Here is a 27494-nt window from a genome sequence, read left to right as displayed (position 1 = left end):
TATATTCCCTTTAACTATGCACAGGCGGAAAAGGAAATGATGGCAGTTTATGAGAAAAAAAGTTGCCAGTAGACAAATACACCGTCCATGTGTATTTTTTTTCCAAAAAAGTGTCCTTTTTTTAATGAAAACAATGTAAATAGCAAAAATTGATCATGTTAAATGCCGTGCCCTTGCCATGAACACTGTTAAAATAAAAGTGCTATTTGGATTTCTAGAATAAGCTAACAAAGCATCCTGGCATTGTTTTTTTCTTTCATTAATTTGTTATTCTGATAAGTATTGTTAATTGAACTTATGATATTGTATCATTGGTAGTTCAAGTTTGGGTAGTCAGCAAATTTTGATGTTATGCCTTCTTTGGGTATCCAAAACAACACCCCAATTTAGAGTAATCACGAAAAAAAGGGGGAAAAACAGGCTTTCCACAATATTTACCCCCCCCCCCCAATTTTATTTTAAATCTCCGCCCATTGGACCACCAATGATGAAGCCCGCCATCTATTGACAGCTAAAATTGTTCGCTATAATAATCTGGTACCGTTGTCAAATTGAGCACCAAAGTGTATAAACTGTGTATAAGAGTCCAGCTACCATACAGATAAATCAGAAAGCGTTTGCGTTGTCAAGCAAGTGGAGGCCGTTGGCTGAACTTTTTTGCGTTTTTATCCCTGCCTTATTGTCAATTTCACGTAATGTTAAGAAAGGGGAACGACGAAATAATGATTGGTACAACTGTAAGAAGATAACGGGTCGGGCTAGATGTAAATCAACCACGCCCCTACACAGCTACAAAGTGTTAAATTGGCTTGAAATTTGGTGAGTGGACATGAAACTTGAAAGTTTTCTTGTTTGAGGCCTGTTTTGCATCAGACTGGGACCTTAAGTGCTCAAAACGATGCAAAAAAAGATCAGGCCAACTTTACTCACTCTTTAACCAGCAAATTTCTCCAAATCTGTTACTGGGTAAAATAATAGTTTCTCAGTATTTCACCAACCAAGTTTGAAAACTCAATTCCATTTTTAAAGGAGAGTTTTCTTCAATATTTGGCAGTAGCTTGCACAAGAGAAGGAAGTCAAGTGATTTCAAAATGAGGCTAAAGACTAGACTTCTACATGCCCATCCATGGTCCAACTGTTTGACATGACTGGCTTCTTCATTCATTGTCATTAGTCTGGTGCCTGACTAAGGGGAAATGTGCAGAAATAGTGGTATGGTACCCGACATCCTATATATTTCTTTTGGCACAGTCACAGTCAGCTGACAGTTGATTAATGCAGTACTGAAGAGTTGTTGGACTGGTTGTTTCATGTGCCAGTCTATTTTCTTGTATTGCATGTTTTCAGTACCTTAAGTTTTGGGACTCTCATACACAGTATTGAGAGTCCCAAATTTTCGGACTAGTTTTGCATTAGCCCTGTCACGCCCCAACTATCGCATCGGTCCCAACTATAGTTGGGTCTGTCCCAACTATAGTGCGGCAGTTGGGTCGGCCCAACTATAGTTAGGACTGGAGTTGCGCCGGATGCTTCATGCTTGATAGATCTTGTTGGATTAAATGTTCCGTGGCGCTGGCACCGTGTATTCGTCGTGCATGCATGCCGCAAGGCTGGCCGGTCACGTGGTACTGCCTAGTTGGATGAGTTGTCCAGCTTCTGGGTTTTATTGTCCAGCAACATTTTGCAAAATTCAAAGATTGCCATGGCCGGCCAACTATAGATGGGCCCCACCCATAGCTAATGTCAAAGGTCCCAAGTAAAGTCGGACAGTATGTAACAGAGCTGTAGGGAATGTTTTATAGTCGTACATCAATGTAAACTATAGTTGGGACCACCAAATAAAAATATTGCGGTGGCCCAACTACAGATGGTCCCCACCCATAGATAATTTCATTGGTCCCAAGTAAAGTCAGATGTGTATTAGAGTTGTAGGGAATGTTTTATAATCGTACAACAATGTACACTATAGTTGGGACCGCAAAATAAAAAGATTGGGAGTAGCCCAACTATAGATTCGCCCCATCAATAACTAATTTCAGTGGTCCCCAGTAAAGTCAGACGTGTATCAGAGCTGTAGGGAACGTTTTACAGTTGTACATCTATGTAAACTATAGTTGGGACACCGCAAAATAAAAAGATTGGAGTGGCCCAACTATAGATGGGCCAGCCCAACAGTGGAACTTACAGTTGGGACCGTCCCAACTATAGTTGGGACAGGCCCAACTATAGTTGGGCCAGCCCAACTGTGGAACTACAGTTGGGACAGGCCCAACTATAGTTGGGACAGGCCCAACTATAGTTGGGACCGATGCGATAGTTGGGGCGTGACAGCCCCATAAATGTGGCCAATTTACTGGACTACCTCCGTACCTCCGTAAATATAGGCCACACTTCCACCATGTACAAATACATGTCGAATTTTGTCAAATTTTGATTTTCACATTTAGGCTTAGTTTGTAGTTTATTTTTGCTTAAGCATATGCCTACTCGCCCTCTTTAAGTTTAATCAGAAAGTGCTGCCTTTTTCAGATGTCTAATTTTCGTGAAATTTCATGTTGAAATTTTGATACGCTAACGTGTGCAAAGGAATCTGGATTATAGATTCGCAATGGTGTTTTTGCAAGGCAATGCCGTAACGATAGCAGTTGAAAATTGCATTACACAGCTGCCGCAACAATAGCCACTGCATAATAAATAACAAGCGATAAAAAAAGAGGGGGGGGGGAGGTTAAGGCCATGGAGGTTTTTATAACAATTAACATAGCCTATCATTACATTAGTGTAATGCCACTTTATTGGTTGTGTGAAGACAAGGGAATTATGAAAATTTGTGAAGAATTTTTTCATGAAATTCAGATATGAAAGATTTATGAGCATGCTGTGTTTGTGTTAGGTTTTAATTTTTGTTTTGTTTTATTTTGTTTTGGAGTGATTCTTCACGATGGCTGCTAAAAATCTGGACAGCAGCATGCATGGCTTGTCCATCGGTGAGGATCCAGCTCTGATGGCCACGGCTACAGCCAATCGCATGGCCGCCCAGTTCTTCGAGAAGTTTGAGCGCTTTGAGCTCCAGCAAGCCCTGGCCCAGTCCTCATACCACTGGTTCCTGTCGGCCGAGGAGCATAAGCTACAAGCTGAAGCGCCGTCTGGTGTTATCATGTCCATGCAGCCCTTCGCCGACAACAACTGCGTCTTGCTGCTCCCCTACGACCCTTCCATTGAGCCGTTGGAGTACCGAGAAATCCACCAGGTCTTGCGAGAGCTGGTCGTGGGCATCTACGGACTGAACCAAGCTCCGTCGCTGTCGCTAGAGGCCAATTACGACCAGGCCACCGCTTGTCAACTCCCCCCGGCCTACTTGGACACGCACTTGGGCCAGTTGCTCATCAACGTGGACTACATGATGAAGGGAATGTGGCACGGGGCCTACTTCCCAAGAGACAAACGGGTCAAGTTCAACGAGCGATGGCGATCCAGTCTGGACTTGAACGCCATGGGGGAGCCACAGACCAAGAAAGTCTTCCTGACAGAATTTACAATGGCGGGTGAGTTCTTGGTGAATCATTGTGCATTTGTACCTCTATTTTAATACTTTCCTGATATTTGTTGATGTTGTTTGCAATCAAAGAGTGGATACACTTTCTGGGTGTGGGGATGGTCGAAGCTATACTGTTCCCCCTGCGTATTTCTCTTCCAGGCATGATGGACATCACAAAGGACCCTGACTTCGCCGGCATCTACGACAACATGCGTCTCTTCCCGATGAGCGAGCATGACGCGAACGCAGACAAGCGCCTCTTCATGCAGTACGTCGACGACCTCAGCATCCAGCTAACCTGGCGACAGCGGACAATTCAACAGCACCAGAACCTCTTTGTGGTGGACGCTGCGTACGAAGCAACAAGCCTTGTCCGGTTAGGCGAGGAGCGTATCGATCGCGACACCTTTGAGCGGCTGCAGACGCGACTTCACGCCCACGTTGACGTGATTCAGCGTCACCTTGGCAAGAAGGCAGAGACGCGACGGCAGATGGAAGTGATCAAACTGGTCAGTTTCTTAGTGCCGTTCCTGATCGGGATGAGACGACGGAACAAAGTGCCGGACATCAAGAGATTAGTGGCCCAACTGACAGGTTAGAACTCATGAGATAATGAACCTTTACCCCTCACGATCCAACATCGTAATCCTATTTTTTTTCATCAAAAATTCTTCTTTTTCATTCTCAGCCGACGAGTGTAAGACAGAACGCGAGCTCCCTCCCCTCATGCTTTCCCCAACTTTCCGCTGCCCGAACTTCAACGCCAGCAGCAAGTACTTCCACCTCCATGGGGGCATGACCTTTGACATCGAGACCGACCTCTGCGAGCCCCCGCCGGCCGAGGTCGTTGAACTCTACGAGCAGATCCAGCTGGAGGCGACAGAGTATTTGGCCAAGATTACTGATCCCAATCAAAAGCTGCATGAGAATCTCCATGTGCCTGTAAAAGAGATCGGAGGCAAAAAGTAAGTCGACGGTTTCCAGAAATCACTAGCCCAGCCACGCAAAGAAACTCTTGGAGATAATCAAGTTTAAAAGTTTTGTTTTGTGCTCGGCCAATCGAACTTCTTTCATGCTCTCAACGTTATAATAACTTTTTTGAGGACTAGTTACATGTATTACTTTTGATTGCTGGACCACAACCCAATTTTCATGCTTGTCTTATCCTTGCCCTAACAACATGTCTTGTACTTTTACCTTCCCAGATATTACATCTTATCCATGGATTTTGAGACCTACTACCCCGTCTCCCCGCCCCAGCCCCTCTGGGCCCACTCCTTCTATGACAAGATTGCCGAGCTGAAACCTAAACGTCTTCCCCTGACGGATATTCAGATGCACGAGCAGTGGAAGAAGAAGTACGGCTACCACCAAGCTATCAAATACAAGGTAACCCCTAAGTTAGTGGATACTTCAGTACTTTTGTGGGGGAGTGGTTAAGAAGTATGTGACTCATGATCAAAGGGTCAGGGGTTCGAATCATGCTGCTGGCCCCGTATGTTGTGTCCTTGGGCAAGCCACTTCACCCCACTTGCATCTCGCCACCCAGTGTAAATAGGTACCGGCATTAACTGGGGAGTAACCTGGGATGGACTGGCATCCCATCCAGGGGGAATAGAGATATTCTCAGTTGTTTCATGTGAAGTTCAACTTAACCTATGGTCTCAAAGAAATCTGCCCGTTACTCCCTAGCCACTCTGTTCACAAGTTCACCCCCTCACTGGCAAAGAAAGTACAGTTGGGGGTGACCGAACGCCGGCATCTTGCCTGACTGCAAAATTTTGCCGTGCGTGTACATAGTACAAATCCCCTGGTGTACGTGCGTCACACATAAGCAACAGTGTGAGTGCGTCAACCAGCGAAATGTATGTTTCTCGCCCATGGGACATTGTTGCAAAGTGAAAAGGTACGGAGCCTATGCTGCCCAAACCGTCCCCGTACTGTATGGTTCATGAATTGATCAGGGAATAAATACAATGTAAATATAGTGAATAGTTATACAGGTGCTAATTGGTTTAGCATGTCCCCTGATTACAGAACCTCCAGTCTGGACTCAAGATGTCCTCAGTCCGTGGTCTGGTCTCCATCCTCCAGACCCTGGCCCGTAAGTGTCCCCCGTCTCGCCTGAGCAAACAGGACGAGGACGGTTACACCTGCATGCACCACGCTGCCAAGCACAACCGACCGCTCGTCATTGAGCTACTCCTCATACAGAGGCAAGACATCGATGTCCGGAGGCATCATCTGACCAACCCAAACGGTGAGAAGACTTGGGCAAGTCTAATGCCTGCATTATTGCATTGTGGGCATCACTGCACACAAAATTGGTTGAGAGGACTGTGCAAGTCTACCCGTAGATAGGGGGTTTCTCCTGCGATTGTGCAGTTGTTGATGTGAAACCAAAGCCGTGTCCAAATTACTTGGCTGTGGTTAAAAATTGCACACAGGTCTATGGCAGCGGCTAGCAGCCACTTCCCATTGACCCATGTGTAATTTTAAGCCATAGTCAAGTCATTAGGACAAAGTCGGTCTATGAATGCCAATAGACTTGCATTAGTCAGCCGACTTTTTTTCCGTATTGGCTGTAGTTTTTTGGTTGGTTTGAAATTTGTGTCGGTTTAAAGGTAGAGTATATCATTTGTCATTTCTGCATTTTGTTTTTTTGTTTGAAGCAGCAGAAGTGCTCGAAATCTAAGGAAGGGTGCTTTACAACTAACCTGGTGAAATTCCAGCTCAGTGAATGCTGTATATTCCGAGAAAACAATATTCTAGGATCTTGATTTCAATTCAACAGTTGCCGAGTTATGTTTTGAATTGCGCCCGAATTCAACATCCGGGACACGTTCTCATTCAGACGATTGCAGCTACGCAACGTCACGCACTGAACCGCCGAATTATAGCAACTGCGCGCCCGTGTGCGTCGTGTCACCACTTGCACGCACTCATTCACGGCTTCGCCGAATTAAAAAGGAACTGCTAACGGAAATTTCCAAAAATGCGTCTTTAGGTGCATCTTTGGAAATGACCTTCTTTTATCATTTTCTTCAAAATGACAGCATACCAGAAGGAATAATTTCACAGGGAGTTTAGTGCCATTACTATCTTTAAACCAAGTATGCTTTTCAAAATAACTTTGTCAGTTACTTTTTGGATAGCATCAAATGATATATTCTACCTTTAAAAATTATTCAAAAAGTTTTGTTTTGAAGCATTTAGCTAATTAGCAAACTGATGTGCTGAGTGAGAGTATCGGAAAAGAGTTTTGATGCATTCTAAAATTGAGGATATCACAGTTTGATCGGGAAAAAAAAATATATTTATTCACTTTTCTTCATATTTACCTTTTAAATTTTCACTTTAATTGTGATTTAACAATTGAAAAAAAGGTGGTGGAATTGCTAATGCCCATGTCCAACTACGACTAACAACAAAATAATTTGAGATGCAAAGTTTGAAAAGTAAATATTTGGAGACAATCCATGTTTAAAAAAAGAAAACTTTAAAAAAGATGGAGAAAGTAGCAAAGTATTTATTTGTATTCAGTCCAAACTTGTCAAACGTGGAAGGAGTTTCGATCATTTGTCCTCATATAAAAAAAATTTTGGGGGGCATTTCTTGGCAATTAACAAATTTACCCAATATTTTGTTTTCCTAATCTTGAACCATTTTTATCTGTCATGTTAAAATCAGCGAGTGAAATTTGTGGAGGTAAGAAAACACAACCATACAATCTTTTGCATGACACCATGTGCACATGTGCACGTTGCATCACAATTTGATCTTGTTGTTTGACCGTGTTTATCATCGAGTACGTTTACAGTTGTTGTCGGGAAACTGAAAATTTGCGATTTGTTTCTCCAATTTTAAAGAAAGTTTTTAGCACATTTATGGTTAAGCCGCCCTCAGGTCGACCTTTTGACAGCAAAGAATAGTCAGCGACTGACTTTTCAGGATCAAGCTGCACCTGGGCTTTATCCAGGCAAATCTCAGGTTGACTTGAGGGTGACTTAAGACGTCTTTGCGTGGTCATCGTTTGATGAATGCTTCGTTGACTTTGTATCGTTCCGTTGTTCCTTCCAAATGAATTATCAGCTATTCTTTTGTTGTGTCTGATTTTCCTTTGCATGAAATATGCATGTCTCGTCCGAAGCTTGGCCCCTCCGTCCCAGTTTGCTGTGTCTTCATTGTTGACGCATCTGTCAACCGTTTTTTACCCTTTCACATCGGGAGCTGTGTCAAAATTGTCTTTAATACGTACAAAGGGTGTGTCCCGAACTTCGGAAAGTTCCAATTCAAATCAGGACATAAAAAGTATCTAACGGTAATTTCACACTATTGGAGATAGCCATCCCTGTTTAAAATGGACCATTCCAGATTCAGCCATAAGCCCCGCCCACTTTTGGGTTGTGTACAGTGCTTGGGATCACGCGGTCACCTGACCAAAATGCGAGATTCGATTGGTCAGTGTACACAGTTGATTGACTGGCAGGAAAAGTCCATTCTTGCGTGGACATTGCGCATGATTTGTGTATGATGTACATGGAGACACAAACGTGGGTGTCTTTTATCACCGTGTGTGTTTGTATGCATGTTTTCCTTTTTTTTTATCCATCTTTTTTTTTTTATGTCATCCTAACTCATTCATTTCTAACATCAGCTCGTAGAGCCAATAAAACCAAACGGGTCCAGCTTGATTCGGATATCGGTGAGTTCTGTGGTAAACAATTTTGTCTTTTTTTTCCCGTCAATTTCATTGATGTCATCACCATCCGTTTCCCCATCATATTTCTCTTCTTACTGAGAAATCACAATTTCAGAGAAAGTAGTTTCCTAATATCCTCTCAGTACTGAGGTATGGTAAGTTTTATTACTTGATGTTGGTGAGTTCTGTTGTTGAAAAAAAAATGGCGTAACTCTCAAATAACTCTCATATTTCTCTGACTCTGCTTGAATATTTCATTATACTTACAGACATTTGAACAGATTTAGAACTCTTAAATAAACAATGCCTCCATAATTTGACTCTTGTTCCTGCTGTAAAATCCAGTGTTTTGGTGAAGTTATCACACAGCCTCATAAATCATGAGTTAAGAAAATTAGTTTGCTAGATAAACCTGATATTTTAACCCCGATATTTTCAACTAAAAGTGCCCATTTTAGGGTCGGATCTAAACGTAGAAAATAGATCAATGCTTAGAAAGGGATGGTGTGCTAGTTGTCCACAGAGCTTGCAAAATTGCAGCATTTACATTTAACAGTAATTTACTTAAAAAAAAAAAAAAAAAAATCTTGTAAAAAACATGAAATCAAGTGTTTTTAGTGAAATCATTACAGGCTCATAAATCACAAGTTAGTAACATAAGTTTGCTAGATAATCAGTCTAATATTTTAGCTAAAAGTACACATTTTAGGTTCGGATCTAAACGTAGAAAATTACATCAATGCTTAGACAGGTATGTTTGCGCTAGTTGTAAAAAGAGCTTGCAAAATTGAAGCATTTACATTTAAGAGTAGTTTACTCATCCACTTGTAAAAAATATGCTGTACTTTAATGCTTCAACTTGTTTTAAAAAGAAGAAAAAAAAGCTTATATGAATATAAATAATTGTCATGCTGTCGGTAATTATGGCTTAATTTTTAGTGAGATTGAGTCAGATGTATGCATACCGCAATCGTCGAAAAATTGTCAGTGTTGTAGAATTGCGAGATGCGCACCTCTAGTATTTTCCTTTAGGGTTGTTCCGAAAATGCAAATATTCGAATATTCGATCATTAGCTGAATATTCAAATAGCTTTTGCTGGTTTGAATATTCGAAAGAAAAAAAATCTACGTATGTACACACATGAGCGTGGTGTAATTTTAATCCTAAAGTTGCTGCGCTTTATTGTCGGATGCCACTTTTTGTTGTCAGGAACGTTTTCTGTCGACAGCAGTTGATCGTTCCCATCCTTTCAGCAGGTTTTAAAGCCATTGAAAGTTATAAAATCGTTATTGCAAAACACTCCTGCGACCCATAACATCGATCGCCGCGTGTACATTTTAATCAGCGTGATTTGCGTGCAACGTTTGACAGGTGTGGCATGCAGTTGCAGACTCTGGCATTTCTGAACTGCCGAGTTTCGAATATTCGTATATATGCTGTCAAACGTAGTTTCGAATAATCAAATGCTAAATTAGTCGAAAAAGGACAACCATATTTTCCTTGTATGCAAATATTCATTAAAGCGACTTTGATATTATATGACTGCAAATACCTTTTCATTTGTCTAGTATGATGCTTTCCATGTTGTGTCACAATCATGAGTGGTTTTATTTTTTGACTGAAACCTAACATTATCTAACCAAACTAATGTTACAGTGTAATATTACATATGCACACTTTTCCTTGCGTGGCTGTTGCAGGCTTGACGTTAACCCAAACAAAAGATGTACAGGCCAATTTCACGGCGCTGCTAAGCACAAAAATTTGCTTAGCACAAAAAAAAGTCCGGCTTATAAAAGCAGGTTACCAGCCAAAACTCCATGCTCGTGATTAGTATTCAGCTGTTGTTTGCTTAGCATGAAAATCACTTGGAGTTTTGGCTGGTAACCTGCTTTTATGAAGTCAGACTTTTTTGTGCTAAGCAAATTTTTGTGCTTAGCAGCGCCGTGAAATTGGGCCAGGTATGTTGTAGTAAAGATACCTGACTACATTGATTGAGTGCTGTTCCAAAAGATAATTATTGGCATGAAGTTCAGGGGTAATAGAAATATACTGAACTCCTTGCCTCATGTGAGTAATACATACAAGCATAGAATGGCAATGATCGTAGAACAAGAGAAGATGTGTCCTCTTGATTTAGGCCGACTACCAGACCAGTTGATCAGAAAGATATGTTTTGGAATTGTAGCAAGCCAGCACTTGCAAAGGAAAACAAAGTTGGTATTTCTTTGCAGGTAGGTCAGTTATGGCATATAAGGGTCTGTGCGTAGCAGTCTGAGCATTGCCACTGCAGCCTCATTATCAGTTCTGTTATGCAAATGACCCGTAGACACTTTCATTGTAACCGCCATCTTAGATTAGCTTTGGAAGTCACTTGAACTTGTTGAGGGAAAACATTGGGACAACCGCATGTTGGCAAAGCTGACGCGACAACAGCGATCAGTGTTTGCCACAAAATCTCGCAAGACACCAGGTGACCATAAAATACCAGGAAAGAAATCCAAGATGTTGGCGTCTGTGAAAAGGTCTATTAGAACTCGCTTGTGTCACCACGAAACCCAATATTTCAGCACTTTTTTTAGAGCTTCAAATTTCACGTTCTGATGGACCATTGTATCATCTTTCTTCCCTAGGCACCACCCCTCTCCACCTCGCCGCGCGCTGTGGTTCCCTGGAGGCCGCCCTCTGCTTGGTCTCCAATCGCGCTGGGATGATTCTGGCCGACCCAGACGGCTGGGCGGCCATTCACCACGCGGCGTTCTACGACCACGCCCCTATCGTCCGGATGTTTGTGCGCAAGTCTATCGACCTGATGGAACTGGAGACGTGGGATAAGTAAGATAATGAGAAAACAATTTTCTAGTGAGAATGTCCAAAAATTCAGAAAAATAATCGGAGCAGCCCCAGTATTTCTTCCAACATGGTTTTTAAAATGCAATCGTTATACTTTTTAATAAGTTTTTATAAGTTTTGTAGAGGATATTTTGAGAATAATATTTCGGATTTGTAGACATTTAGGTTGAGCAAATATAACAGTTGACAAATTGGGAGACCGCCAACTTAGGGCTGGATAGCTCAGTTGGTAGAGCGCCGTTACGGTCTTCCGGAGGTCGCAGGTTCCAATCCTGTTCTCGTCAATATCTTCACTCAATCTGCCTTCGTAAAAAGTACACCTAATCAGTTCTCATCTGTGGCTCATTTGATGAGTTTTGGGTAGTTGGACAGAGCTAGAAAGTGTTCGTTGGATCTGGTTACGTATGGCACCAAACAGACTTTTACTCATGATGAAATTACTCCTTCCTGATTATTTTCCCCCAACCCTCAGGCTAAGAAGAACCCCGCTACTCCTAGCAGCCAGCTCCGGTGCCTTAGAATCAGTCAAGATCCTCATCGACTTGGGCGCCAACATCCGCAAGACAGACATGGAGAGGAACACCATGATACACCTAGCGGCGCTGCGATTCCACACCAACGTGCTGGAGTTTTTCATCGAGTGGAACCACTCCGATGTGCCTGTCTGGCAAACTCTCATTGGTAGGAATTTTCTTTTATTCATGAGAATAATTTCCAACAACTCCCCCCTTAATTTTTGTTCTACGCATACTAAAAAAAGGTCCCAGTTATGTGTCCTCTTGTCAAATTGTCCTACAAGGAATCGCAAGTTGTAGTGAAAATGGAGAATAAAGGAAAGAAGACCGCATATTAAAAATATTCTTGTATTTAACTCACACCTAGTTAACAGTGGGAATGTAGAGAATTGATGATAATTGGTACGAAAAGTGACGAGAACGTTTATTTACAAAAACTGGGGACAAAGTGGAAACATTTTTGAGTAATTTAAACAGAATCTTGGAAAACATTGTTTGCAAAATAAGGCATGATAATATTTTGGGGTGCGTGGGATCAGGATAATAACAATGTGTATTTATATTAAGCGCACGTAATTGGGCCAATGAAACATTCCAAATACCATCTCAGCTCCCTGCGGAGTATACAGCGCGATGCTGCCATTGCGGCACAAAGCAGCTTAAATCAACCACAATAACCATCTCTGCCCTCGCAGGTACCCATTTACTCCTTGGTGGGGAGAAGCAATGGGTGACAAAGTGCCTTGCCCAAGGGCACACACACCATAACCCTAGGCTGGACTCGAACCCATTTGACATAAAAGTGCACTGGGGACACAGTTTTGTAGAATTAATTTTCAGATGATTTACCTTGTGTAATTTTGGATTATTTTTTTATCGTAGGCATGCTAAAATCCAAGACCTTCCAATACAAAGACAGTGCCGTCAGATCATTAGAAGTTTTAACCACATCAAGCAAGCAATACTGGAAAGCTATCCTAGAAGCAGGTTTGTCAACTATAACCTTTAACCTTTAACCTTTAGATCTTTTTGTTTGTCCAACTTGTATTTCTGAGATTGTGTTAGATTGTAAAGAACATGTTTGGTCCAGTGTCCAAGTACCAGTGTCACAAAAATAGTTTGAGATGAGTATTTTGAGGAGCTAATATTTTTTCATAAAAAAAAAAAAAAATTTGAATTTTTTTTTGTTTTGAAAATGCTTAAATATCTGGGAAGAAATGTACAATGAAATGAGCGGAAATTGTCAGTCCTGCTTTATCAGCTAGATGAGCAGGGGTAATAATGATGCAAATCTTTGAGTGCCAGTGGATGCCAGTATACACTTAACCAGTTGGCGCCAGATGACGTGTATACACGCAAAGGTTTTGCGGTATTCGGATGGGATGACGGATAAACACACAGTGAGCGAGGCCGGAAATATGAGTGTGCTGCCCGAGGGTGATGGCTTCAACCCGCCTGGCTTGAGGTCGATTGAAAAATAACCCCGCGCCTCATTCTGTTCTTGTCAAAATAATGGCGATGCGAACTGATTAAGGAAGACATTAATTGATATTCTTTGTTCTATGCAGATGGCATTCCAGCCTTAGTGGAGATTCTTAAACTCCCCCAGCGCGAGATGCAATCCCTAGGCGCGGCCGTCCTCTGCAACCTCTCGCAGCAGCCCGAGATTCGCGACGCGACGGCCGCCGCTCCAGGCGCCATCCCCACCGTGGTCAAGCTCCTGAGCTCTCCCGAGCCGGACATCCAAGCCCGCGCAGCGATCCTGTTGGCCGATCTAGGCTCCGACAGAAACGACGGCACTAACCGGAGTACCATCAGCAGTGAGGGCGGTATACCACCGCTGATCGCGCTGTTGGAGTCGCAGCTTGAAGACGTGTTGGTGGAAGCGGTGAACGCAGTGCGGGTGTTGTGCCTCGGACATCAGGAGAACCAGACGCTACTTGCTAAGCACGGAGGTGTGGAGCCACTCGTGGAATTCCTACAGGTCAAATCAGGTACGAGATTGAAAAGTGCTCAATGAATTTCGCTAAGCACGTAATTCAAATAGCTTGAAAAGCCAGAGCATGATCCAATTTCTTGCAAAACTTTTGCCTTGGAAATTTCTGTAAGCAAAGTCATGTCTGTCACGAGTCAGCATGGCCCATTAGGCCTGCATTTATCTCTACTTTCCTTGGCATGAAATGACTGAGAATATTATGTATACAATCACACGGAACGACTTTGTCCATTTTCCGTAGACGTCTTAAGAGCAGCAAGTTCAGCAGCCCTAGCCGCCCTAACCTACAACCATCGGGAGAACCAAGACCTCGTCGTTGAGCGTAATGCTGTACTCCCGCTGGTCACCCTGATCCGAGGACGCAACATCTCCGTCCAGACGAAGGCCGCCGCGGCGCTGGAATCGCTGGCGGAGAACAACCCCAAATGCCAGGCAGCCATCTTGGATTTGCACGCGCCTAGCGCCCTCATACGTCTCCTCAAGGTACTGAATATTTATCGTACCGCCCTAAACTGCCCTACCTGTTACTCCCTGTAGCGCCCAAACCAACCCAGCACCATATAGGGTTACAGATTTATCAGGGGAAAAATACAATGTAATGTAGTGAAATATAGGTGCCAAGGGTTTAAGAATAAATTTAACCTGCAATCGCTGGCATTGCATTCCAGAAGCTGAGATTCAAGTTCTACTCCAGTTGAGTGCTTTCATTTTATGTGTGAACCTTATATTGTCTTCTTATTGTTCAGCTCTGGGCTGTTGACATGAAAGAGCAAGCAGCTTGCATTCCCTTGGCCAGAGAAATTGATTTAAAGGGTCCATGAAATGAATTTTTGTTAGGAACATATTTTGTGTAACTTACTCCTCTTAAAAGAATAAAAAAATATTTGACAACCCTTTTTGTTGATAGGTGCACTTCTTTTATACATTTAAAAATTGTCCATGCTTTTCCGGACAACTGAGGGCGCTGTTGCTGTGATGTCATTTGAGGAAGACACTGTTCAGTTAAGGGGGTTTCTGTTCAAATTGTGAACCCAAAATTTGCTCATTGAAACAAATTGTGGACAGACTTTGCTCATTGGCTTACTGTCATGTACCGACACAGCGACGAATCACCAAAGAAAAGAAATGTACAACAGCAAAACATCCAAATCCAAAATTCTGGCAAGTTTTGGTGCTGAAATAGGTGTAAGGCCCAAAAAAAAAATAAGTCGGTCTCTGGTCAGCGCGCGCGTCGATTTTAAGCATGCGCGTCGATCTTTTTTTTTTCCAAAATGTTCCGCGGTAGCTCCAACAGCGCCCTCTATTTCCGCACCTCCTCAATTTTTTTTACCAAAGAGCACCAAGGAATGGGAAACTGCACCAAGGCAAATGATCGAAAGCACCAAGGCAAATTATGGAGGACACCAATGTACATGAGGACACCAAAAAAGCAAAATAGTACCCACCTTGACTGTACAATCCAAGCTGAAGAAAAAAAAAAAAAAAGGAAAAAAAAAAAAAAAAAGCCGCGTGGCCGCGTCAAATCCGGAACTTTGGTCTGACCAGAGACCGAATATTTTTTTTTTTTGGCCTAACATTGAGGTTTCTGCCTGGAATGACATCACACTTTTGCTCATGAATATGAAAAATTTGCATTAGCATAAAAACCAAAAAGGCACCAAACTGCAGGAATTGAACGTGGGATCTCTGGTACCGCATTCCGAAGGTTGCAGGTTCACATCCCATGCCAGTCAATTTCTTTAACTAACCTAATGATTGTTTAGATCTGGGTTCTTGACGTGAAGGAAAAAGCGACTTCCATTCCCTTGGCCATAGAAATTGACTTGTGAAGGAAAGGAACCCGAGACCTCTGGAACGCTATTCCAGAGTACAGGGTTCAAATCCCGCGGCAGTATTTAACCTGAAATTGTATTTTCCTTGTTTAGATCTGGGCACTTGACGTGAAGGAGCAAGCAGCTTGCAGTCTCTGGGCCTTGGCGGGACACACCAGACCGCAACAGAAGATGATTGCCGAGTTTATCGGGATCAGCGGTATTATTGATCTCATCGTCAAGTCGGAGAAGTTGCAGCATGTCGGTGAGTAGAACAGTTTTATGTCAAATTTCATTTGCCTGCTAAGAAAAATAACTAAATTCTGTTAAAAATAAATTCTGCTACTGTTAAGAATCAAGTACAGCCAAGACTACACTAACTTCGGAGGAACGATTTGCTCAACTGTGAAATGTACTCGGATGGGACTTGAACCCATGACCTCCTGCTTACTGGTACCGACGTCTCACCACTCAATTCAGGCGATTAACAATGTAGTGCGCCACCAAGAGTTTGCCACGGAGAGTTCATTTTTCCCAGTGCATTGTGGGAGATGGTCGACAAATTTGCAGCGCTGGATGTTAAATTGTTCGTTTTTCCAGTCAGTAGTTTCGCAAACGTATGATTCGAGTATATGTTTGCCCTTTTCTTCTCTTTTTATCAATATGGTGGTTTTTGGTAAGGCGGCAGAACGCTATGCCCCAATCTATAACAAATTAGCTCAAGTTGTCTACTGACACTCATTCCAATGGGTCATGTTTTGTCGACCGTAAACTTCAAAAGTTGACTCTCCATGGCAAACTCTTGGTGGCGCACTGCATTGTGAATCACCCGAATTGACAAGCCTGTCGGAGAAGGCTTGCTGGTTTGAATCTGATAAAGCAGAACGTATCTCGACCAATCACTATTTGCATGTTGGATTTTTTTATTAATTGATTTTTGCAATTATTCTTTTCACCCAGGTTGCATGGCAATGATTGCACTCACAAGAGCCAGCTCGGACAACCAGAATCGCATTGAGAAGGAGAACGGAATCCTTCCCGTGGTGAGAATCTTAAGATCCAGCAAGACGTCAGAGAGAGTTCTGCATATGGTCATAAAGGCGCTTGGGACACTCTGTGTGGGTGGGTATCATTAGCATTAGAATTGTGATTGACTTGTGATAGCCTTGTGATTGACTCGTGTTTTGATTGATGATAATCGACTTGTGATTGAAAAATTATTAAGTTATGATTGACTTGTGATTGGCTTGTGATACACTCATGATTGACTTGTGATTGGCTTGTGATACACTCATGATTGACTTGTGATTGGCTTGTGATTGATTTGTGATTGGCTTGTGATTTACTCATGATTGACTTGTGATTGGCTTGTGATTCCCACATGATTGACATATGATTGGCTTGTGATTCCCACATGATTGACATATGATTGGCTTGTGATTCCCACATGATTGACATATGATTGGCTTGTAATTCACTCATGATTGACTTATGATTGGCTTGTGATTCACTCATGATTGACTTATGATTGGCTTGTGATTCACTCTCAGTTGACTTTTGATTGGCTTGTGATTCACTCCCGATTGACTTGTGATTGGCCTGTGATTGACTCATGCTTGACTTGTAATCGCCGCAGGTGTTGCCAACATCAACAACCCGATCACACAGAGCAAGATAGCAGAGGAGAACACCATCTCCACCCTAGTCAGCATCTTCCTGACCACGCGCCACGACTACATCAAGGTGGAGATTGCCAACACCTTAGCCTGCATCATCCTAGGCAACAAGGAGAACCAGGCACTGCTCAAGGAGGAGCCGCAGTTTGAGATGCAGATGCTGCTGAATCTACTCCACTCCAAGAACAAGGTGGGAAATAATATGGACGCTGTACACAAGTACCTGTGGTCGAGTCCATCACAAGTCTGGTCGTAAAGTTAAAAGGAAGTTTGTGGCTTGACTTGTGATGGACTTGTGAGGATTTTTCACGACTTGTGAGGACTTGTGGTGACTTATGAGGACTTGTGATGGACTTGTGATGGACTTGTGATTGACTCATGATCGACTTGTGGTGACTTGTGAGGACTTTTCACGACTTGTGAGGACTTGTGATGGACTTGTGATGGACTTGTGAGGACTTGTGAGGATTTGTGAGGACTTGTGGTGACTTGTGGTGACTTGTGACGACTTTTGACAACTTGTGAGGATTTGTGAGGACTTGTGGTGATTTGTGGTGACTTGTGATGACTTTTGACAACTTGTGAGGACTTGTGAGGACTTGTGGTCGACATCTGAGGACTTGTAGATTTATAGGACTTGTAAAGACTTGTAAGGACTTGTGATGGACTTGACACTGATGTTTTGTTCTTAATCTAGATTAAACTCATGGTTTGAATGTGCTTTCTTTTGTTTCTTTTTTTTTTCATAGGAAATTCAACTACAAACCGGCAATGCACTAGCCACCTTCGCCTTCAACAACACCGGCCAGCAAGTGGCCATCAGAGAGGCAGGAGGACTGAAGATGGCCATGTTCCAACGCTTCCTGGACGCGGAGGACGAGTCCTACCAAGCCCACGGTGCCTTTCAGGTATTCTTACAATTCCAGTTCAGACCATCGTTCCAGAGTTGCTCCTGAGCAAAAGACTTGTGACTAGTCTTGTGATGTATCTGTGGTACATGTACCTAGACCGGTTTCAAGCAGTCTGAATTTTTAAACGCTTCCAAATGAGCGCCTGACTAAGAATAATAGGAAGAGATGTATAAACTGTCGGTGTGAAGAAAGATTAAAGTATTTTGTTTTTGTGTTTGTTTTAGATTGTGGTGCTTGCAAGAGTGATCCTGGACCGTGATCAGGTCTCCTTGTCCGCCGAGGGCGTCACAACTCTTGTCCGATTACTCAAATCTCAGGACGATAATACTGTCATCTTGGCAGGTATGCTTGTATCACTTCGTTTAGTAAAAGCCTGTATGCTAACGGCTACGGCTAACAATTTACACATGTGCCTATGGAAGCGCTCAAGCCACTTCCCATAGATGCATGTGTTACTGCTTAGCCGTAGCCGTAGCCAAGCAAATAGGACGCAGCCGCAATCAGTGCAAGACAATACAAGCTACAGCATGGTGCAAAAAGCCATTCTAAGAAACTTCGGACATTTTTCCATTTTGGACCAAATGTTTGTAATTATTCGGCGTTTGGCCGGGATTGCCCGCGAAAGTCTCTCGACATATTTCCATTGGGGTCCCTGGGTAGAAGATGTGGAAGAAAATTACAGTTTTAGTGGTGCGAGGAAAACCCTAGAATGTGATTCTAGGGAAAACCCATGGAATCAGGTAGGGATTGAAAACCCATTCTACATATTGGCCCAGGCGGGTTCGAACCCCGGTCACAGCGGTGGAAGGCGAGGAAAGAACCGCTACGCCCACCTGACCCCCTGATCTGCCTAGACGTGTGCACAATGAAATCATCGTAGTATCCAAGACCAACCCTTATTGTTTTGTATCTTCCAGGTACTTTGATAGCTAGCCTAGCCCATACCCGCGCCGGCATCACGGACGCCATGATCACGTCGGGCAGCGTGGAGGTTCTCATCGATCATCTCTTCTCCCAGAATGCCGAGGTGCGATGCGCGGCGGCCGTTGCCCTGGGATACCTGACTTTCAATCGCAAGGTACGCGACTTAAGAAATTTGACAAGGGAGCTGAATTTGTGAGAATTCCCTGGATACGATTTTTGCATTCAAAATGCAGAATGCATTTGTCTGATGTATTGAACAAGATTTGGTAATTCTAGCGAGAGGGTTGGAGTCCAGCCTGAAGGATTGCTCTGCTTGTGTCCTTGGGCAAGACACTTTATCGCAAGCTGCCTTCTCTAATCCAAGGGAACATAGGTGACGGCAAGGATTCTCTCTTTATTCATGACATAGGCTATTGTAAACTTCATGACAAAAATTGAAAACAATTTTTACGGTTTTCTCCAAAGGTGAGCAATGTGCAATCCAAAGCAATCTTGATTTTTAGAATTGTGATTAAGGAACAAATTTATAACTGATTGTCGTTGCTTTTTTACAGGCAACAAGGCTGCTGCTGGTGGCGACACGCAACACCCCAGGTTTGTACAAACGTCTGATGGACAATCTGGACAAAGATGGCAAGATATCGAGGGACTTTACCGAAGAGTTTCGACGGGCGCAGGTGGTTGGGTTACCAGCATTGAGGTGAGAAAATATAAACAAGGGTCAAACGTCATGGAACTTACAATCGATTGTAAAGCGTAATATTTGCTGTTACGCACAGCATACCTCAGAAGACGAAGCAAATTGCTTTCTTAATTTTCGACATTTCGTCCTGAAATCCCCGAAAGTTTTATGCTTTGGGATTGTTTACTTATCCTATTTCAAAGGTCTGGTTGAAAGGAAACTAACCCAATGTCTTACCGTTCCCGAGAAAAGAAACAAAAAACCTGGTTGTTTACATCGGACAAGGTGGACATTTTGTGGCATACGTATTTCCAGTCAAGTCAATATACAGTACACTTTATGTGTGTGTGACACATAATACACAAATTTTGCTTCTCGCATGTCCGCAGAATGCGATGCACTGGTGGAAAACGTGCAGCAGGATTCTCGACTAGCACTCAACAGCTCAATTTTTGAGGGTCAAAATTTTGACCCCCGAAATTTGTTCTTGCAAGAATAACACAAAAAATCCCATTTTTAAAGGATGGTTGTGTGGACGTTTATATCCTACTTTTAAACGCTCTTTCCAATGAACATGATTTTGTTTAAAATGCATTTTGTAGTCAATTGGACACATTCCAAGATGCAATGTCCCTTGATGTAGGACCACTTTGGTATGTTTGGGTAGAGGCCTTTTGACAAGCATTAGTTTTAATAATAACATGTCGTGGAATTTTCTTCTGTTTTTTTTTAGTTTGGAGATCCATGGAGGCCCACCAGTTGTCCCACCGCCAAGGCCCAGAGGGATGAGTAAGTGAACTTGAAGGAAATAAATAGCGCCCTCTATTGTGTAAACAGAGAGAGCTCCTTATCTATCTAGTGAAATAATATTTGTTTGCAAAAGAACGAAAAGTTGATACCGACTTATCCTCAAAACTTCGTCCGTGTTGGAATCTGTCCAGGCAGTTGTATTGATTGGACTTGTTTTGTTTTCACCACAGGACGTCCTCGCACCACCATAGGTTTCAACAGTCACCCGCCCACCGAGCTGCAGAAGACACGCCCCCAGGGCCCCCCAGCCCGGGCCGTGTCGGCACCGGCCATCGCGCGACGACACAAAGCCAGGTCGGCCGAGGCGGTGATAGAGGGCGACGTGGAAGGGGTGAGGGTCATCAAAAGACGGGACGTGGGGCCCAGGGGCGATAACCGAAGAGTCCTGCTCAGGAAACCCACGGATGACGGGAAGATTGCGTGGTCTGGTTGAGGCGTTCAAATACCGCCCTCGGTGGTGAAAATGAGAGACCTTGAAGGACGCTTGTGCACCACTGCCGTAGTACATCTTTGCTCTGTGATGCTTCTGTGAAGAAGCAACAGGTTTGTGTGCAATTCATCTTTCAGAGCTGTTAGTGTTGGCGCAATGAAGTTAGGCGTCACAATTTTTATATGGAATAATGTTTACTTTAACAAAAATTGCAATATTTCTCTTTTTTTTTATAAATGAAATAATCTGTACATATTTTGTGGTATTTCGTGTGAGGAAAAGTTGCTAAGCTAATGAGGTGTATATTTTTAAATTTAAAGAAACTTCCAAGTTTTATATAATTGTATATGACATTTTAATTCATTTTTTTTATGGGTGTGGGTTTGTATATTTTTGCGATTGCGCATCGGTGATTTTATTTATGTGTATTTGGATTAAAAATTGCTAAAACCAAAGGTTGTATTTAGGTGCATTAAAATGAAATCAGAAATATTTTGAAATTAATATCCCTAAATTGTGTACATATGAGATATTTTAATTTTTACTATATTTTAAAAGAGATTACTAATTTCAAACTTTACTCTTGGAACATGTTACGTCACAACACAGTTTTGAAGCCAGTTGCGTGAGAAATAATGGTATCATCAGTGTAGCATTTTTCACTTCGTTCACAGCATTTCAACTTTTAGTGTTGTATTCCTGGTTGCCAAAATGTATGCATTTTTTGGAGATTTTACAAAAATTAAAAATAAAAAAATTGAAAAAAAAGAGCAAATTTGTGGCAACGTACAAAAATATTTCACTAAAAATGCTGCAAGAACAGTTTTACAGTCTTTTATTCCGGTCAGATTGCATTCCGTCCTTATCATTATTAATATCTTATATTTATATTCTTCAAAAACTTCATCTTTCCATCCACAGACATTAAAAAACTGTACATATTTACGATTTTTTGAAGGGAAAATACTAATGTATATTTTTGTGTGTCAAGCCAAGCTGGTTTTGTAATTATTTGAAAGTGGCTGTTCACACAAATTAATTTGTAAATAAAGATTGGCTTTATTCTATAAAATTGTCCTGTTGATGTTCTTCTTCCTTGTTGACCTTAATCTTTCACTGCTGCGATGCGACCTTTTCTCCTATGACCTTTGACACCACCTCACCAGAACTTGACACGTTTGATTTTGATGTCTGCTGCCCTCACCTGGTCGGAAATGTCCATGCCAATAGGATACCTGTAAAATACCAACACAATCAGTTATCACGAAACTCTCTTAAAAAAAAGTTGAAGATCACGGAAATGTTGTCGTTTCAAGAGTTTGTGGAGACACGTACTTTGGTTCATATCGGACGCTTTGCAGATCTTCAACAATTCCTAAGCCCAGTTTAAACTTCTCCATGCCGGCCCATGCGATCATGATCCCATTGTCCGTGCACAGCCGTGGCGGGGGACAGTGTAACTGGTATCCGTGCTTGTCGCAGACGAATTGGAGGGCGCTGCGGATGTAGGCGTTACTAGCCACACCCCCTGAGACGACCTGAAAAGAATGGCCATTTGACAAAATGCGTCGCCTTAAAATACTTCCTTTCTCTTCACAAACTATAGAGGGTGCTATTTACCTGCGCAACAAGGGTAAGTGAAATCAAACACATAATGTTTGTATTTTGGTAACAAAGAAATTTTGGGTCAGATTTGAAAAAAAAAAGATTAAATAACTGAATCTGTAAGTGTTTTCTTACCAATGACTTTGACGTTCCAGCCAACATGTCTCTCTGCCGACAGAATTCCATCGCCCTGGCAACCCTTGTAACCATGTGGTGCGCCACCTTGTGTTGGAAGGAGGCAGCGATGTCCGGAATGGTGGACAAAAGAAGGTCGTCTTCGCGGCTGATACCTACAGAGGAATACATGATGAAAAAAAAAATCCCCCTTAATAAAAGTCAGCCTTATAATTTAAGTGAGGTTTCCCAAGATTTTGTTCTCATTCAGCACAATTTTCGTATTTTTTTTTTTTACAGAAGTTGCCCGTTTTGCAAAATTTGTAATTTTCATCTAAAAACTGAAAACTGGTGTCGTTTCTTCTGAAATAAAAAAAAAACTGTAAAAAAATTTTCCTTAATAAAATTGTTTTCAATTTCCTTATCCCTGCTTTCTAAGTACAGGTATCGGTGAAATTTTAGCGTGCCTTTCAAAATGCACCCTCATTATTGGTTAAACTTAAAGAGCGCCCTCTATAATCCACGCACTAAGCCATTACCTTCTTTGACTTCGTGGTTGTATATGAGCCAGTTGGCGAAGGTCTTCAGCCCAGAGAAAGAGAAGCTGCAGTCGCGGTGCTTGAGCAGCGGTCTCTCTTTGTCCATGAGTAGACGGATGTTGCCCCCCAGGGATAGGCGCTCGATAGCCTGGCCGCCAGACAGGCCGTGGCACGCTGGGTGGAGGTGCAACTTCAAACGACGCGCTACCTGAAAGAGAAGAATGATTTTGGTCAAGACGTATGTCTCCTCGACTAATTTGGTGATGGCCTTGCTGAGAAATGGAAGGAAACGAACATTTGGAGGGAGAACATTTTGATGTGGACTGCTGTGGCCTCGTGGATATGGGCATCGGATTTATGGTCTGCGGGTAATTCTGCAGGTTGTGGGTTTCGAGTCCAGCCTGGGGTTATGGTGCGTGTGCCCTTGGGCAAGGCACTCTGTCACTCATTGCTTCTCCCCACCAAGGAGTAAATGGGTACCTGTGAGGGCAGAGATGGCTATTGTGGTTGATTTAGCTTCCTGGCGCCTAACAGGCAGCATCGAGCTGTATACACCCCAGGGATCTGAGAAGGTTTCAGGAGTGTTTGACCGTTGAAACAAGGTTTCAGGAGTGTTTGACCGTTGAAACAGGGAAAATAATAATTGTAAGGCGCTTTGATACCCTGTTGCGACGTAAAAGCGCTATATAGATGCCTGCTATTATTATTATTATTATGTATTGGGGGAAAATTGGCATTTTTGAAGACATGGAGTGTCACGGCCTCTATGTCTGGTGGGCTACATGTTAATATCTTGAGTCGTTTTCTGTAGAGAGGGGTTTTAAGTCTGTAGATGTGGTTGACTGTGTGTCCATGGGCAAGGCACTTTATCATGAATTGCTTCTCCCCACCTCGGAGTGAAGTGAGTACTTGTGAGGGCAGAGACGGTTATCGTTTTAAAATAGCTGTTCTCATTGAAATACCGGAATTGAGCTCTATACTTCCCAAGAAGCTGAGAGTTTTATGGAATTTTTATAGGCACGATGAGCAGGGGTAACAGAGTTTTGTTTGGTTGTACCTTGTCAAAAGCTTCACCCGGGGCGTTGTCTAGCGTGCTTCCGAGGAGGAGGAAATCATCAACTCCCCTAGCAACAGCCAATAAGCAATGGCCGCCAGAGACGAGCAGAACGAGGTATGGAAACTCAATCCTAGAACAAAAAAAAAAACATCTTCTTAAACAAGTTAACACTTTCCTCTTTGTACTGCAATATTTGAAGGGAAAATAAGACAAATTGTTTGAATATGACCCTTCCTACCTGCCAACCAAACAGTGCACCTTGACCAATCAGATCACGACTTTTGGTCAGGTGACCACGACAGCTTGGTGACAGTCGGAAGCACTGTGAGCGATGTACCCAAACCAAAGGTGGGCGGGGCTTATGGTGAAATCCAGAATTAATGATCCCCTGTAGATCCAATCAAATGGCAGTAATTTGAATAAATCTGAATATGGATTGTACTTGCTTTTCAATCATCCTTATAGTGAGTGCATGGGCAATCATGTGGTGTACCGGTATGAAAGGCAACGGCAGTCGACGCAGCAGGTCTTTACTGTACTGCAGACCGACTTGAAGGCATAGGGCCAGACCTGGCATGGTGGTAGTTGCCAAGGCTGAAACATCCTACAAAATAAAGGAGAAAAACCTGAAAGTGAGGATTTCAAATGAGGACATTTTCTTTTCAGAACAAACCTTTACAAAGTCAGTGTTTTTGATTTTGGAGAAAATATGAATTTGCTTTTTTTTCACCTTAATAATGTATTAAAGTGTAATCTGTGTCGTGTGTTGAAATGTCTCCAAAGATTTCTGTAAGAAAATCTAGGTTTTCTTAGAAGTTTTAAAATTTTACAAAGTTTTTACTTTCCCAGACAATAATTTATTTTCAGTCGATAGCTTTGCAATGTTTCTTTTTGTAGTACCCAAACCCTTGCCCCTGCACCCCCCAAATATGATGTACATTTGTACTCAACTTTACAACCCCCCCCCTTTTTTCATTACAAAACCTGCCCCTTATTGTTCTTAATGTATTAATTGCTGACAATGAATGAAAAAAATTATTGCCATTTTTTTCCCCAGAAGAATTATCAGTACCTTGAGCTGAATTCCAGCATTCCGCAATGCCTGCTGTACCACGGAGTCAATGTGTTGTCTATGGAGATCCTGCGCCAGTGTCGGAATCACGCCTCCATTTCTAGATTAAATATTGAAAGGAGTCAAGATCAGTCTAAGATGTTGGGATTTAAAGAGCTCAAACAATTAGGGTCCAATGGTATCTGGCTCTTGAATTTTGCTATATTGACCACATCTTTATTTATGTATCTTGCATGTTTAATAATAAGTTTGGAAGGTGTAAATTTGTTTAATTTTTCTTATTTAATGTCTTCATGTCTTTAATTGGTTTAATAATTCTTACAATAGCTATTTTGACCTGAAGTGGAATAGTGTACCTAAAAGCATTAGACCAAGTAAAAATATAGAAATATTTGAATTCATACATTTGCAATATATTTTGCAAATGTTGTAAAAATGTTGTCTTTTTATTTGTTTCCAACAAAATTTTAGCTACAAAGAAAGGGGTGACAGCTCCTTTGGACAAATTTTGTGTCAGCAAAAGAGTTTAGAAAATGGAAGAGTCCATCCGCCATCTTGAAAAATTTGCCGTCTTAGGAAAAAAAGGGGGAGAGGGCGCCTCCTTCGTATTTTTTTTACTTAGCCCTATCAACCAGATGAGATGAATGAAAGGGAAAATTTGAGGTACAGTGATATATACAAGTGGCCTGAAGAGTTCTCATGGATGCAGTCATGGCGGTTGCCATGGAGATGCTGCATCCCAGTGCTTTCTGGAATTATGGCATGAGAATCGATAATCACTGAAGCATGTTTATTTTTCCAGCAGACAGGACATGCCCGATTTATACCCACTTGACATGGATGCGTTTCTGTGAGTACAGGCCTTCTCCGAGAACCTTTCCCTCCTCGTCGACCACGGCTGCTCCAGTCTCATCACAACTTGTCTCGATCCCAAGAACCAGCTTACTTCCTCTCGACTCACTCGCCAAGGATGACACTGATGAATGAAGTCCTCGTCTTAAAGACAGCTCTGCTTGGTGATGAGATTTCTTGGAGTCTATAGATGTTATAAAAGCTTTGGGGAAATTGCGAGTTCTGTTGCCATGGTTGCAAATGTTCAGCCATCCAATGTAATTGTAAAGTTTCAGAAATCTTATTGTTGAATTTGACATTTTCTTTATCAAAGTGCAATTGACAATTTTCCAAACCAAACCTTATTCCCAATTCTTTGAAATTCAGATGTCTGCGAGCTTCAACTTGGCTTGCACTTAAACACGCATTGTGAAGCGTGAGTGCGTCGTCTGCAAATCCCAGTTTTCACGTCGGCATTTGATGTTGGACTAGAACATGAGTACAACTTGCCAAGGAAATCCGATCTGCTTCTATATCAATGTAGGATACTTCAGTCTTTGGTCAGCTTATGGCTGATTTCAGAGTGACTTTACAAAAGCTGAAAAATCGGCCTCATTGTGAATGCGAAAGTCCCCGAAATCTTGGCGTGAATGTGATGAAAATTGTCGATAGCGCCCTCATTTGACAGCATTATTGTGAGTGTGATTTTATTTATCACAAGAGGGCGCTATTTATGTTTAGTAGCCAACTCTGTTCAATAAAATTGAAGTAAAAAGTTGCCAAAAAAAATACCCCTAAGCCTTTTTTCAGATGAAAAAGTAGCGAAGCTTTTACACACGTCTGGTTTTAAAAAAACGTACTAACATTAACAATACGATACAACTAAAACAAAGTAAATAATTATTTATTATGGACACTTTCTTGTCAGATTCTGGGCATTATTTACACAACACACTAGAACACTATAAAATTCAACAGTTTTTTGTTATGTCAGTAAATTATCATTTTTTTCAGCCGGGACGCGATGCTGTTATGTTTGTTTTTATAGTCTTTGTATCAAAGTAAAAGCCTGAAATAGATAGAAAAACGCCCTCGAGTTAGGGGCCTATATGGTCTGAAAACTTAACTTAGTTTTTTTTTCAGCCAGTTCCTTTCATCACGCGATCCCAATTTCCCGCGGTACATTTTGATTACGAAAAGTTGTTGAGAAACATGGAACAAATAAAAAAAAAATACTTTCTTCAGATAATGGGTCCCCTACGTACAGTTGGAAGTTAATAAAAATTGATGGAAGTGCAGGTATACTGGGATGACTAAAACTTAATTAAGCATAATTATTAAAAAAAACCAAAAAAAACCACATGAGTTCTTATTCCCGCCCCGGAAGTTAGCATTAAGGTTTTGACATATTTGGAAAAAGCGGTGAA

At 42.1% G+C, this 27494-nt stretch overlaps 2 protein-coding genes across 3 annotated transcripts; one reads left to right on the top strand and one right to left on the bottom strand.

Moving 5' to 3' along the window:
- Positions 1 to 590: 590 nt before the first annotated feature.
- Positions 591 to 21691, top strand: LOC119745360 (ankyrin and armadillo repeat-containing protein-like). 2 transcript variants are annotated; one of them, XM_038221666.1, is made up of 21 exons: positions 591 to 819; positions 2930 to 3545; positions 3698 to 4132; positions 4227 to 4503; positions 4744 to 4927; positions 5576 to 5798; positions 7229 to 7246; positions 10875 to 11076; positions 11567 to 11775; positions 12492 to 12596; positions 13178 to 13603; positions 13847 to 14088; positions 15531 to 15681; positions 16377 to 16538; positions 17053 to 17282; positions 17842 to 18000; positions 18228 to 18345; positions 18921 to 19081; positions 19482 to 19627; positions 20343 to 20398; positions 20590 to 21691. In XM_038221666.1, exons 2-21 carry the CDS (start codon positions 2942 to 2944, stop codon positions 20850 to 20852), a joined length of 4371 nt encoding a protein of 1456 aa, XP_038077594.1. In that variant the 5' UTR covers positions 591 to 819; positions 2930 to 2941; the 3' UTR covers positions 20853 to 21691. The 2 variants fall into 2 exon arrangements, with proteins under 2 accessions (XP_038077594.1, XP_038077595.1); XM_038221667.1 differs by lacking the exon at positions 7229 to 7246.
- On the bottom strand, positions 21643 to 26767 carry LOC119745361 (probable tRNA N6-adenosine threonylcarbamoyltransferase, mitochondrial). The gene is made up of 8 exons (XM_038221668.1): positions 26068 to 26767; positions 25237 to 25336; positions 24611 to 24768; positions 24165 to 24294; positions 23108 to 23315; positions 22590 to 22744; positions 22185 to 22387; positions 21643 to 22084 (listed from the first exon to the last, which is right to left on the bottom strand). Exons 1-8 carry the CDS (start codon positions 26385 to 26387, stop codon positions 22009 to 22011), a joined length of 1350 nt encoding a protein of 449 aa, XP_038077596.1. The 5' UTR covers positions 26388 to 26767; the 3' UTR covers positions 21643 to 22008.
- Positions 26768 to 27494: the final 727 nt, after the last annotated feature.

Source organism: Patiria miniata, unplaced genomic scaffold, assembly GCF_015706575.1.
Source record: "Patiria miniata isolate m_02_andy unplaced genomic scaffold, ASM1570657v1 HiC_scaffold_7, whole genome shotgun sequence".
NCBI lineage: Eukaryota > Metazoa > Echinodermata > Asteroidea > Valvatida > Asterinidae > Patiria > Patiria miniata.
This window is presented reverse-complemented; position numbering and strand designations above follow the sequence as displayed.